Genomic DNA, 14670 nt, shown 5'->3' with positions numbered 1-14670 from the left:
GGAAGCTGATAAATGGTTCTCTCATCATTGATGTTTCTATCTCTCCTCTCCCCTCCTCTCTGAAATCAATAAAAATGTTTTTAAATAATAATAAACATAATAGAACAATTATAACAAAGTTAATTAAAGAAAAAAGCAGACAAAATTTTGTGTGTAGCAACCATAACTGAACACCTTCAACTTTTTATCATCAGTTATTTTTTTAATCCTCATCCGACGACATGTATACAGTGGGGCCTTGACTTACAAGTTTAATTCGTTCCAAGACCGAGCTCGTTAAGGAGCTCGTTAACTCAAATTACTCTATCAACTCAATGCAAAAAATTGGCCGAGAGACAGCTGGTATCTCAAAAAACTCGTTAGTCGGGACACTCGTAAGTCAAGGCCCCACTGTATTGATTTTTTAAAAATATATTTTTTATTGATTTCAGAGAGGGAGAGATAGAAATATCAATGATGAAAGAATCATTGATCAGCTGCCTCCTGCATGCCCCACACTGGGGATCAAGCCCGCAACTTGGACATGTGCCCTGACAAGGAATCGAACTGTGACTGGGCTTGATTTTTGAGAGTAACATTGATCAGTTGCCTTCCATAGGCACCACGACAGAGATTACCAGCAACTTCTCGGTGTACGGAACACGGCTCCAACCAACTGACCCACCCAGCCAGGGCTATTATCAATTATTTTAAAACTCAAGGCATGTTACCATATTTGACAATGTAAAATACAACACTATTTAACAACTGTGTGTAAATGAAGCCATTGGTTGGATAATACCAAAATCGCTGTGAATCTTTTCCTTTCTTTTTTGTTTGTTAATCCTCACCCGAGGATATTTTTTCCATTAATTTTTTTAGAGAGTGGGAGGGAGGAAGGAAAGGGGAAAAAGAGAAACACTGATGTGAGAAAGACACAATAATTGGTTGCCTCCCGCATGTACCCTGACTGGGGCCGAGGAATGAACCTGCAACCTAGGTATATGCCCTTGACCTGGAATCAAGCCTGTGACCTTTTGGTCTGTGGGCCAACGCTCTGTCCACTGAGTCACATCAGACAGGGCTGTGAATCTTTTCTATACTCTCAGGATATAAATGCAAAAATTCCATTGCTATGGCACAAAAGCAAGGTAAAAATGGATTATTCTATTGTAAATCATATTCAAATGCTTGTCTTCCTTATTTCAAGGGCTTATTTTATAAGGTTTTCTACTCTCTATTTGGCCTACCATAAATTGCATCCCTAGGATCTATGAAAACAGTCTTTGCAACTCTGTTTTCCTTGGAAGAGCCTGTATGAAATGTCTTTTCCCTACGATTCACAAGATGTGGGAAAGGTTAGCCATTATTAAGGTGGTAATTCTAGTGGATTAAAATTTTAAAGTAGCTTATTTCAGTTCCTTGGGATAATTTCTGACTTTGCCTCCAAGTAGAATCCCTAAAATAGACTAATTGGCACAGAAAGAAAACACCATCCAAACAGTAAGCACTTCACGGGAAAGAGGCTTGCTTATTGGTTTTAACAAAAGGGGAAAGAAGAGAGGAGCACCCACTGCCCAGCTGCCTATTCTTCTCCCCTCCACGCCACTCCAAGTAACATGAGCAAGGCAGTCTGGCTTGGGATCTGCAGACAGGCAGGCACAGGATATGATGCTAAATCTTTGTTCAGTGATTTGGCTGTGCTGGGCTCCCATTTTCTGGATTAGCTAGGCTTGTTCTGACTGCAAGTCATCTCAGTTTAACCTGGTGTCAAATGATCATTTAAACAAGTAAGGTTGTGACTGTAGTGGTTCCTATATCAACCAGTGGCTCTGCTCTTAAGGAGCAAGGGCTGGCAACCCAAGGCCAGCAGGCCAAATCGAAAATAAAAGTTGTGACAGAAACCGCTTGACCTGCAAAGCCTAAATGTTACTCTTTGCTAACTGGTCTTCTGAAACAGTATAGGATCGTACTGGACTCCATCGTGACCAGAAGAACTCCATCTTAGAGGCCGGACTATGGCTTTGGGCTTTCAGTAAAAGTCCGTAGTTAAAGGAACTTAACCACATTCTTAAAGGAAAGAATGTATGATGATGACATCCTTTCCAGAAACATGTTCTGCTAGAGTTGTTTTGTCCATTTAATGGTAACCGGAATATTTGTGCAAGCATTATTTTACAGGCCCTACGACCACCCTGGGATCAACCATGGCCTGACGACGATGGTAGGAGGGCGATGAACTGCATCCTCATTCCCAAGCCCTACACACCTGCCAAGGCCGCTCTACAAGACACCCACAAGGACCCCTTGGGGAGCTCGACTTCCCTCTGCTGGTTGACTCCCTTGTGCACAAGGTCTTTTTCTTTTTTTTTGCTAATCCTCACCTGAGGATGTTTTCCATTGATGTCTTAATAGAGTGTGGAAGGCAAGGAGGAGAGAGAAAGGGAGGGAGGAGAGAGAAGGCGCCCCAACCAGGGCCGGAAATCGAACCCGAGGCCGTTCAGTGTGCCAGTTGACGCTCTAACACTGAATCACTCGGCCAGGGCTTCACAAGCTCTTTCCAATAAACTCTGCTTGATCTGTACTGAGTTCCCTGCTCACTTCTGTGACACTGAGATGGAGAACCTGGCATTCTAGGTCCCTAACACTTCCTTCCCTCGCCCACATAAAAGACCCTTCCTGCTGCACCTCTCCCCTTTCCCAGAGCTCGCCTCCCACCTGTTCTCAGTCACGGGCTTTGCTCCACGCGCTGCCTGCGGGTCCCCTGAACGAGCCGTGCACTGGCTACTCTCCGCTGTGAACGCCGAGCCACCTCCAAACGGTCCTTCGAAGAGCCGCTCAGGCATCTGCTCCTCCCAGCTAGTCCCCCCTCTACCGGACAGCATGACCTACACACACTGTAATGTTTAAGTCAACCTCTTTCCTAGTTCTTTAATGGCACAAGTTGTTCCTTCTGTTCCTGACTCCTATTCCTTAACCAGTGGGTGACATATAGTAAATGTCTGACACTTGTTGGTTCAGTTCCTAAACAAATTCTTGCAGGGCATCAAATCGCTTGTGGCTCTGGAGTTACTTAGGCTGGAAATGTAACCTGGGGTGGCGAGGGCGACGGACGATTCAAACACCGCCTGTTCCGGAGAAGCGGCTCCCACGGGCGACCCCTCCCTTCTCGGAGTTCCTCTCGCCCAGTGACCGCCTCCTTAAACTGTGGCAGATTTGAGCCATAATCCCAGAGAGCAGAGAGGTCCAATTTTACCCCCATCTGTGCACGCATGTCTCGTATCTACGGAGTGACTTCCTCCGGCTCCGAGCCTGCGTTTCAGACCGCCCGTCTTGGGAGACTCCGCGTCACGGGGCCTGGCTCCAGGTGCACAGGCAGGCGGATGCACAGGTGGGTTGCACAGGCGGATGCACAGGTGGGGTGGGGTACACAGGTGGGCGGGTGCACAGGTGGGCGTGTGCAAAGGTGGGGTGGGGTACACAGGTGGCGGGACTCTAGGCCCAGTGCGTCCCCGGCCCCGAGCCGCACTCCCGACCTTCCCGGCTTCCGGCCTCCCTCATCCCCCAGTCCTCCCTGTCCACTTTTCCTCTCGCTCGCACCCAAACGACTCTCACCTCCGTCCCAGACTCCGCCCTGTGGAAGTCACTACACATCGCCCCGAATGCTCGGCGAACCAGGCACTCAACTTTCCCGCCACCAGCGCCATTTACGGCGGCGCCAGTCAGGCGCGTTGACCTGTTGACCCGGACGCGAACGTGCGCGCTGCGCCCGCCCTCGGCCGGGAGGAAGTGGATATGCGCAGGAGGCGGGTGTGCGCAGAAGTGGGCATGCGCAGGAGGCGGGGCTATACGTGCGCGAGAGAGCGTGGGGTCGGCGTCAGACACTATTGCGTGAGACACCATTGCGACGGAGACCGAGGCGCGGCGGGTGACTACTTTCTTAAACTTCATTTCGTTTTTACTAGGTAAAATTAACAGCGTGTACTTTTTATTATTTTTTACTACTAACAAACCATTTACCGAGTAAACAGGCATTTTGGGTCTATTTTTGGGTTAAAAGCCTCCAGCTGGCTGCGTAAGTGATTCGTAGTGAATTCTGAGGGGAAAAAAACGCTAAATTTAAAAGAACTTTAAAAATATAGCGGGCCTGCATATTTATCCAGTTCTTTTGGAGATAGAATTTTAGTACTATTGGTTACCAAGTGTTTATTCGTTAAGATAGACATTAAGTAGATAGACACATAGACGGACATGGAGTATTTCGTGCACGTGAGGCCTTGCGCCACGTTCTGGGAATACAACAGAGTAAGAGCCGTGCCTGAACGGAGTTTACAACCATTTGCTTTACCGGAATGTGTTTTTACTTTACAACGGCTGTATCGGTTGTCTTAGTCTTACATTTGTCGGCGTGTAATTAAAAAATAATGCTTAGGCCCGAGCCGGCTTGGCTCATGGCGCGGCCTGCGGGCTGAAAGGTCCGGGTTGGCTTCCGGCCTAGGGCGTGTACCTCGGCTGCAGGCTCCTCCCCAGCCCCGGCCCTGGCCCGGCGCGCCGGAGGCAACCTTCCGTGCATTTCTCTCACATCGGTATTTCTCTTTCCCTCTCTCTTCCACTTGCTCTAAAAATCAATGGGAAAATATCCTCGGGTGAGGATTTAAAAAAAAAAATGTTTATAATGGTACTGATCGTTAACACAGTGCTTGGTATCTGCCAGGCAAGGGCCTAACTACTTTATGTATAATAACCCGTTGCGCCCACACCTTATGAGGCAGGTACTTTTTATCCCCGTTTTATGAAGGAGGAAATGGGGTGCAACTTTGGCCCACATTACTCTGTTGACCAGATTGTAGTGAGTCAACGCATTAATGTGAAATGAATACGGACGGTTCCTCAAAACAAAACCACTTGGTTATGAAGGAAGGAGGTAACATCTAGAAAAATACAGGGTTGGCAAAAAAGTTTATAGTTGTGAGTACACGAAACAGTTTATTCTTGTGCTATTATTTATTAATGAAGCTATTAACCTGCATGTCTTCTTCCCTTTAGAACAACTGCAAACCTACTTTTGCCCACCTCTGTATAGGATGAGGGAAGAGTCTTTTAAGAAGGCAGAGCCTGGGGCATGTTTAAATGCTGGTAGGCATAGAGACTTAAGGGTTAAAAACACCTTCTGGCCTTAGCCAGTTTGGGTCAGTGGATAGAACATCGGCCTGCAGACTGAAGGGTCCCGGGTTCGATTCTGGTCAAGGGCACGTACTTCGGTTGCAGGCCCGATCCCCAGTAGGGGGCATGCAGGAGGCAGCCAATCAATGATTCTCTCTCATCATTGATATTTCTGTCTCTCCCTTTCCCTTCTTCTCTGAAATCAATAAGAATATATTAAAAAACAAACAAACACCATCTGAGCAGCATACTTGGAGTCAGGATCTGAAAAGGAAGGAGTGTATAGGTATAAAAATCAGCTTTAGATAGGGGAGGGTGTCTTGTCCACCCACTAGCAGAGACAAGGAGTCAAGAATAGCTGCAGCCCTAGCTGGTTTGGCTTAGAGGATAGAGTGCCCGCCTGCGGACTGAAAGGTCCCAGGTTCAGTTCCAGTCAAGGGCACATGTCTGGGTTGTGGGCTCCATCCCCAGTGAGGGGCATGCAGGAGGCAGCCAATCAGTGATTCTCATCATTGATGTTTCCCTCTTCCTTTCTCTCTGAAATCAACAAAAAATATATTTTAAAAAAAGAAAAAGAAGCCCTGGCTGGAATGGCTCAGTGGACAGAGCATCGACCTGTGAACTGAAGGGTCCTGGGTTCGATTCCAGTCACGGGCACATGCCCAGATTGCGGGCTCGATCCCCCGTGGGGGCGTGCAGGAGGCAGCCAATGATTCTCTCTCACCATTGATGTTTCTCTCTCTCTCTTCCTCTCCCTTCCTCTCTGAAATCGATAAAAAGATATTTTTAAAAAAAAAAAAGAATGGGTGCAGATGCAGTTAAGTTTGGGGGTAGGTAGCTCAGAAAGGCTGAGGAGGTTTTAATCTGAGGGCTTACGTTTCTTTCTCTGAAGAAGAAAGCAAGATAGTAGAAATCCAAAACTTAAGTTAAAGTCAAGTAATCTATACGAATGTTACCCATCTATAGGCTCTGCTAAAAATTTTCCTTAAAAATGGTTCTTGATCCATTCTAGTACATGGAACAGTGGGTTTCATAAAACTATAGAGCAGTGGTTCTCAACCTTCTGGCCCTTTACAGTTCCTCATGTTGTGACCCAACCATAAAATTATTTTTGTTGCTACTTCATAACTGTAATGTTGCTACTGCTATGAATCGTAATGTAAACATCTGATATGCAGGATGGTCTTAGGCGACCCCTGTGAAAGGGTCATTTGACCGCCAAAGGGGTCGCGACCCACAGGTTGAGAACCACTGCTATAGAGTATGGCAGTAATTATTTTAATTAAGGATATTTTCCTGCAGCACTCATTGTCTGTAATCACATTTATTTTTTTTTTTAATATATTTTATTGATTTTTTACAGAGAAGAAGGAAGAGGGACAGAGAGTTAGAAACATCGATGAGAGAGATCGATCAGCTGCCTCCTGCACACCCCCCACCGGGGATGTGCCTGCACCCAAGGTACATGCCCTTGACCGGAATCGAACCTGGGACCCTTGAGTCCGCAGGCCGACGCTCTATCCACTGAGCCAAACCGGTTCGGCTGTCTGTAATCACATTTAATACTTAGCATATATTAGCACTCTTTTTCTCATTGCACAGAGCTTTTTTTTCCCCTGAGTTACAGTCTTCTTGAATTCCAAGATGAATTTTCTGAACTCACCTTGGACTTTGATGTCAAATGCAGCTAGAATTTTCATCCTGGTTCTGTTACTTATCACCATGGTACATGTTACTTTATCACCCTGGACCTTAGTTAACAAAGTGCTGTAATGGCTAAATGAAAAAATGTACTTAAAACAGCTAGCACAACACCTAGCACAAAATATGGATACCCTTTCTAATTTCCTTTATTGCTTAGATCATCACTTAACATAGTGCCAAAGATTCAATATCTACTCAGTATATATCTCCTGTTTACTATAATGGCAGTGATTAGGGCCAGATTAAGAGATGAGCCCATCAGGTAGTTATCCAGGGTAGCTAACCATAAAGGGTGCTGAAACTTCTCTACATACTAAAATATTCTGAGAATATGAGATGGGGAAAAAACTGTTTATTGCAATTCCTTCCGAGGAGAATATGGTTAGGAAGGAAAAGCCCTTGGAAAGGGGGGGAAAGGTCAGTGGATTGTGATGGAAGGCAGAGTGGACAAGCTGGCACAGTCCCACCATCAACACTCACCTACTCTTCCTTCTCCCCACTCACTCCCACACATAGAAGCAGTATTCTGAATCTAAAGAAAAAAATTTTAAATGTGCCAAATTGTATTATTTGCTCCCCCAAGCAAGTCCATAAATGTTAATCCAATTCTGATGGTATTGAGATGGTGATGGCTTAAGAGCTAAAATCCTTTTAGAACTGGGTAGGGTCCTTCCTGGATTTCCTGTCTTAGAAAAGTGAAGTCTTTTTTTGTTTGTTTTTGATACAAGGTGTCAGTTGTTTGTATAGTAAACAAAGTCATGCCTCTACTGCCCATTATAAAAGATTTGGGTTTCCTGACCTGGTTTCCCCTGGGGTAATGCCATCCACTTCACCTGCAAGCGTTCCCTTACCCTTTTCCCATTGCCCTGTGGTTGCAGGGACTCCAGTAACCAGTGCAAGGAAATATTGATGTTCTGGATGTTGCTATTGCTATGAGTAAGGCTAACTTGTCCACTTGCAGGCTCTTTACAGTTCTTGATAACCCACACTAAACAGTCTAAAACAGGATAAATTAAACATTTTGCGTGAACAAAGCAGAAGCTCCAAGAAGCATAGATGTGACTATAATTGAGACAGACAGGAAGACTTTTTTTTTAAATTGTGGCAAAATAGATGTACGTGCCTCTCATTCTGACCTAAAAACTTTTTATGCCTTGTTAAAATTTCTTGATAATGGTTTGGATCTAAATTTTATGATTTGAACTAGAAATTTAAAGCTGATAACAATAATGTCCTTCTGGGATTCTAAAAGGCAAGAATTTAAACTAGTAGCATCGGCCATTACTAGCAGAACAAACTTTTCTGTCATGAAAAAGCTTTATGTAGAGATAACTATTTTTCACCCATCTATTCTTTTAAAAGCCTAGGGAATAGCATGAGCTTATGAAATATGTCTTGTGGGCAATACTAATGTTGCTCATTATATAAATTAGAGTATTTTTGGTTGCAAATCACAAAACATCCAGCTCTTACTGATTTAAGTAATAAATGGAATTTATTGGATCAGACAGCTGGAAGTTCAGAGGTAAGACAGCTTAAAGGTTAGTTTAATTGAGAGGATCAATTACACAGGTACCTAGTTTCTTTTTTCTCTAGACAGCTTCTTATTTTTTACTGTTCCCCTCATGGGACTATGTGTCCATACTTGAAACATTAAACAATCCAGGAATAACTGGGCTGGTTAGCTGAAGCCTGAGCCACATTCTCAACCTTAGGCACAGGGGTTGGTGTATGTTTTTTCAAAGGTTGTAGGCTTTGTGGAAAGGAGTGGATAACAGGAAATGACAGTGAGAACAACAAAATAAGAGTAGTTGGGGGAAGTAGGGTAGATGTTGGGGAGGCAACCTCTACTTCATTATATCCTCCACAATGAGGATCCATATATGCAAAGCCACATATCTAGGTCACCCTCCTCTTCCATGCCATGCACTTCTATACAAAGTAAATCTTTCCTCACATATAAAGAATCAGTCTCTTAGGAAGCAGGCTTTACAATTGAATAGCTGCTCTGTACTAAATGAGTTTCTCAGTCCTCACCCTGTTCCTAATGAAGATTATGTGCTGGTGGAACTAGGCCAGTCCTTAGGCACACCTGTTTCCATGGGCCATCTTGCACAACATGGTTTTGAAAGTTTTAATGCTCTAGAGCAGTGGTTGGCAAATTGCGGGTCGCGAGACACATGCGGCTCTTTGGCCCCTTGAGTGCGGCTCTTCCACAAAATACCGACTTCTGCGCTTGGGCCACGAAGTTTCAATCGCACTGTACGTGCACACCCACACGTATTTTGTGGAAGAGCCACACTCAAGGGGCCAAAGAGCCGCATGTGGCTCACGAGCCGCAGTTTGCCGACCACGGCTCTAGAGACATCACTTCTCTTTTAAAAGAATGTATGAGGCACTCATAAATTGCTGGTAGAAATGCAAACATGTTCAGTCATTTTGGAGGGGAATTTGGCAATCTCTAACAAAACTTTACATTTATTAACTTTTTGATACATCAGTCCTACTTCTAGGAATTAATCCTAAATCATGCCTCCAATTCCACTCTTAGGTATATGCACATGAAATCCATTTAAATGGGTTTTAAATGTGTTCCTGGGTGTGCCTCTAACTTCCATGAGATAGTAGCCTCCGTTTCTTCCTCTGTGAAGTGGGGAAATTGGAGTATATAATAGCTTCCGCTTGAGAGTCATATTCCAGACACTATGGTTATTGTTCTATGTATATGATTTCCAACTCTTCCCTGCAAGGTATTTACCCTCCTCTTATAGGGAGTACTTTGAGGACCTGAGAGGTTTAGTGATTATGCAGTCCTCTAGCTTGTAAGTACCCAGGTCTATCTAACTGTAAATTCTTCAGTCTTCCTAACACAGTTGCTTCCAGAAGATGCAAAGATCTAAGGCCTTTTACAACTATAGATTCTGTGATTCTTAACTCTTTTTTAAAAATTAAATGTATTGGGTTAACATGGGTTAATAACATTATATACATTTTAGGTGTACAATTTTATAATCTATCATCTGTATGTTCTGTTGTGTGCTCACCCCCCAAAGTCTAGTCTCCTTCTGTTACCATATATTTGACCCCTTGTGATTTTTTTTTTACTTTTAAGCAAGAAGAGAGTCCTCTTTCCGTGCCTAGCACAGCCATGGCTCGTGGTCCCAAGAAGCACCTGAAGCGTGTAGCAGCTCCAAAGCATTGGATGCTGGATAAACTGACCGGGGTATTTGCTCCTCGTCCATCTACCGGTCCCCACAAGCTGAGAGAATGTCTCCCTCTCATCATTTTCCTAAGAAACAGACTTAAGTATGCCCTAACAGGAGATGAAGTAAAGAAGATCTGCATGCAGCGGTTCATTAAGATCGATGGCAAGGTCCGAACCGATATAACCTACCCTGCTGGCTTTATGGATGTCATCAGCATTGATAAGACAGGAGAGAATTTCCGTCTGGTCTATGACACCAAGGGTCGCTTTGCTGTTCATCGTATAACACCTGAGGAGGCCAAGTACAAGCTGTGCAAAGTGCGGAAGATCTTTGTGGGCACCAAGGGAATCCCTCATCTGGTGACCCATGATGCTCCTACCATCCGCTACCCTGATCCCCTCATCAAGGTGAACGACACCATTCAGATTGATTTGGAATCTGGCAAAATTACCGGTTTCATCAAGTTTGACACAGGTAACCTGTGTATGATCACCGGAGGTGCCAACCTGGGAAGAATTGGTGTGATCACCAACAGAGAGAAACACCCTGGTTCTTTTGACGTAGTTCATGTCAAAGATACCAATGGCAATAGCTTTGCCACCCGGCTCTCCAATATTTTTGTTATCGGCAAAGGCAACAAAACATGGATTTCCCTTCCCCGTGGAAAGGGTATTCGCCTCACCATTGCTGAAGAGAGCGACAAGAGACTGGTGGCCAAACAGTTGGTGAAATGAGCTGAGGTGACATGATTAGAAGAGTGTTTGTACTTAATTAAAGATAATGCAGCATGGGGGGGAGAGGGGGGGAGATGGGGAAAATGGACACTCCCACTAAGATGCTAATAATTCCTAACCTAAATTTCATTCCCTTTTCCTATGGGACTTAACAGCTAAATGAGTATGACAGTCCTTTACCCTAAAGTCATTCTCACTTCAACCTCCTCCTTTTTTTATTTTTTATTTTTTTTTTTAAATATATTTTATTGATTTCTTACAGAGAGGAAGGGAGAGAGATAGAGAGTCAGAAACATCGATGAGAGAGAAACATCGATCAGCTGCCTCCTGCACATCTCCCACTGGGGATGTGCCCGCAACCCAGGTACATGCCCTTGACCGGAATCGAACCGGGACCTTTCAGTCCGCAAGCCGACGCTCTATCCACTGAGCCAAACCGGTTTCGGCCCTCCTCCTTTTTTTAGATACCCGAGTTAGTTCATTGTACTTTTCAGTTTGTAACCAGCTATCTGCTCCTGAAAAGCTCTTATTTCATTTATTTGTTTATTCCCTTTTAGTCACATTTCTTACTTCCTATCTCATAGCTGCATGGGCAATTACTCTGATGTATTTTCAGCATATATTTGAATTTGTAGGTTTCTAGCAAATTAAGTAGTTTTGTTTTGACTTTATGTAATTGTAATTAAAATGCAAATAAAGATTTTCGTTAAAGGTAATGTATTAATATTGGTTTATGAAATGTAACAAATACACCATACCACTGTAGGATGTTTAGTAATTGGTGAAACTGATGCCAGGTACATGACAGCTCTGTACTATCTTAATTTTTCTGTAAATGTAAAATTACTTTAAAAAATAAAGCCTATTAAAAAATGTATGTGTTCAAGGATGTTCATGGATAAAAAGATGCTATTTAAACTGGTAATTTAATGTATTTTATCACCTTTTATATTCAAACTAAAATGAGGGGTAAAGTGTGACAAATACCTCAATATATACATTATTATTTTTTAAAATTCCAATAACATTAAAAGACTAAAATATTCTATATAAATTATAAGTTCTCATAATCTATATATTTTTTAACTACTGAGGGGCAAAGGAATATTTTTTGCCTTGCTTAAATAAAATATAACTGAATTAGGAAGCTCATTTCCCCCCACTTCAGACTCAAAATTATTTTGTTCCTGGTAGTCTCCACAAGCCTCCTGTCAAGCTGAAATATCTAACTTTTCTTCATTTTTTTATCTTAGCATTTGTAAGGTATAAATAATAGATGAACGCAGGATTTCTGGGGATAGTTGAATAGCTTATGCTCAGTACTAACCTCTTTTTAGATGTCAGTTTCCCTAACTGGTTTGCCTCAGTGGAGAGCATCGGCCTGCAGACTGAAAGGTCCCAGGTTCGATTCCAGTCAAGGGCATGTACCTTCGTTGCGGGCACATCCCCGGTAGGAGGTGTGCAGGAGGCAGCTGATCGATGTTTCTAACTCTCCCTCTCCCTTCCTCTCTGTAAAAAATCAATAAAATATATTTGAAAAAGAAAAGCATAGGAAAACAAGTCAAATTGGGGTTTCAGGCTTCTCTCTGCCTCATAACCACCGCTGGCTCTGCCTCTCTGGGAATGTGGAATGAAATGGGATGGATAAAGTCCCCTCATATCCTCCCCCCCCCCACCCCCCCCTGCTTTCCCTGGCTCTTCTGTCTAATCTACCTTCACAGCTCTAAGTTAAAAGGGACCTGAGTGGTACCATGATCAGGTCCTTCCCCAAAGCAGGAATTCCTTTTAAAGCACTTATGCACTGCCTGACAGTCTGCTTAAGCACCATTGGTGTCAGAAAAACTGCTAGGGCACCCCTCTCCCTTTCGTTTTATTATGTGAAAACAGGCAGAACAAAATGAGCAGGGTAATTCCCCATCCTATCCCTGTCTCTTCCTGTAGCAACCATTGTTAAGGCTCTACGTATTGTTTTAAGAGGGTTTTGTACACGTATTCATATATGTGTAGCAGTCTTCCTTCAACCAGCACCAAATGTGTGTGTGTATGTGTGTGTGTGTGTGTGTTTAAAATACAAATGATAACATAATTCTATGTTAAATGCCATTCTGAGCACTCCCTATGACAGATAATAGTACCTGCATTTGAACTGGAATTTCTGTGGATTTCAAATGGTTTAGTCCTTGTTTTGGCTTCTAGAACATCACAGAATGAGTTGGACTCTTTATTTTTTATTTGTTTTAGAGAGAGAGGAAGGGAGAGGGAAAGAGAGAAACATAGATGTGAGAGCAAAACTGCACCCCCACACCCACTGAGGATTGAGCAAGCAACCTGGGTATGTGTCCCAGCCTGGAATCAACTGGCAGCCTTTTGGTGTACCGAGTGAGCCACACTGTCCAGGGCAACTCTTAAGTGAAATGATGGTTCTGCAAGAATTCCACAACTGTCTTCCCCCACTTGTCCCAGCCTTCTGTCTTCCCCATCACCCATCCTTCACACAATTCATTTCTGGCCAAAATGTTTTGAGCTCCTTTATTTCTCCTGTGGCATTGTAGAATTAAAATAATTATACATGTTTCTTTTTTAAAAAATATTTTTACTGATTTCAGAGAGGAAGGGAGAGAGAGGGAGAAATAGAAACATCAATGATGAGAATAATTGATCGGCTGCCTCCTGCATCCCCCCCCCACCCCCCAAACCGAACATGTACCCTTGACCAGAATCAAACCTGGGACCCTTCAGTCCACAGGCCAATGCTCTATGCACTGAGCCAAACTGGCCAGGGCTATACATGTTTCTTGCCAAATAAAAATGTTAAGAGTAATAAGCTTGCTTTGAGTTAAAGAAAACAAGCTAATGACTTTTGGTGAAAGGTTTATTTGGTTGTTCTTGCTATTAGAGCCTTATCATGCCATTATCTGGCATACATGGTGCTATTACAGCATTGGGCTATAGACTGTTAGTTTCTAAAGACTACTATCTTGGTTATCTGAATTTGTTCTTGTTAATATTCACCCAAGGATATTTTTTCCATTGATTTTTAAAGAGAGTAGAAGGGAGGAATGGGGAGAGAGAGAGAGAGAGAGAGGAGAGGAGAGGAGGGGGAGAGAGGGAGAGAAACATGGATGTGAGAGAGACATATCAATTGCTGCCTCCTACGTGTGCCTCGACCAGGGCCAGGCAACAAACCCTCAACCAAGGTATGTGTACTTGACCAGAAGTCGAACCAGCGACCCTTCGGTGTGAGGTCTGACACACTACCACTGAACACACCTACCAGGTCAGTTATCTGAATTTCACTTGCATAAATTAAAAAATCAGATACTCGTGTGATTTTTTTTTTTTTGCAGCTGGAAATGTAAACTTTAAAAATCAAGATAACTTTTAAAAAAATTTGTAGAGTATGTCTCCTAACATGGAAAAAATGTTTAAATACATTATATTGTGTAGCATGTTTATAGATACAATCAAATTTACTTAGTGAAATGAAAAATAAATGGATTAGGCCCTGGCCAGTTAGCTCAGTTGGTTAGAGTGTTGTCCCAATACCCCAAAGTTGCAAGTTTGATCCCCAATCAGGGCACTTACCAGAAACAACCAATGAATGAATCCATGAGTGGAACAACAGCGTGATGTTTCTCTCTCCCCCTTCCTCTCTCTATAATCAATAAATACAATTTTTAAAAAAGATAAACTGGCCCAGCTAGTGTGGCTCAGTTATTGAGCATCAACCTATGAACCAGGAAGTCCCAGTTTGATTCCTGGCCAGGGCACATGCCCCGGTTGCAGGCTTGATCTTCAGTAAGGGTCGTGTAGGAGACAGTAGATTGATGATTTTCATCATTGATGTTTCTCTCTCCCTGTCTCTTCCTCTCTGAAATCATAAA

The 14670-nt window shown here is 43.3% G+C and overlaps 2 protein-coding genes across 5 annotated transcripts in view; one reads left to right on the top strand and one right to left on the bottom strand.

The window, feature by feature from the left end:
* XRCC2 (X-ray repair cross complementing 2) overlaps nucleotides 1-3791 on the bottom strand; it is a 162740-nt gene extending 158949 nt beyond the window's left edge. The window contains exon 1 of one of the 2 annotated variants that reach the window (XR_002826194.1): nucleotides 3595-3628. Coding sequence is in view for 1 of the 2 variants with exons in the window: in XM_006102561.3 (XP_006102623.1) it covers nucleotides 3595-3633 (39 nt within the window). In the remaining variant the exon portion in view is untranslated. Of the gene's footprint in view, nucleotides 1-3594 lie in introns of both variants that reach the window. The other variant, XM_006102561.3, reaches the window with a different exon arrangement.
* Nucleotides 3792-3819: 28 nt separating this feature from the next.
* On the top strand, nucleotides 3820-10840 carry LOC102424663 (40S ribosomal protein S4, X isoform-like). 3 transcript variants are annotated; one of them, XM_014467883.2, is made up of 2 exons: nucleotides 3820-3944; nucleotides 9959-10840. In XM_014467883.2, the coding sequence occupies exon 2, from the start codon at nucleotides 9995-9997 to the stop codon at nucleotides 10784-10786; it is 792 nt and encodes a 263-aa protein (XP_014323369.1). In that variant the 5' UTR covers nucleotides 3820-3944; nucleotides 9959-9994; the 3' UTR covers nucleotides 10787-10840. The 3 variants fall into 3 exon arrangements, with proteins under 3 accessions (XP_014323369.1, XP_014323370.1, XP_023599658.1); XM_014467884.2 differs by having other exon boundaries at nucleotides 3831-3944; nucleotides 9963-10840; XM_023743890.1 differs by having other exon boundaries at nucleotides 3872-3907.
* The last annotated feature ends 3830 nt before the right edge of the window (nucleotides 10841-14670 follow it).

This window comes from Myotis lucifugus, unplaced genomic scaffold (genome assembly GCF_000147115.1).
Source record: "Myotis lucifugus unplaced genomic scaffold, Myoluc2.0 scaffold_418, whole genome shotgun sequence".
In the NCBI taxonomy this organism is placed as follows: domain Eukaryota; kingdom Metazoa; phylum Chordata; class Mammalia; order Chiroptera; family Vespertilionidae; genus Myotis; species Myotis lucifugus.
Note: the sequence above shows the minus strand (reverse complement) of the source record. Positions and strands in the feature narration are given on the sequence as shown.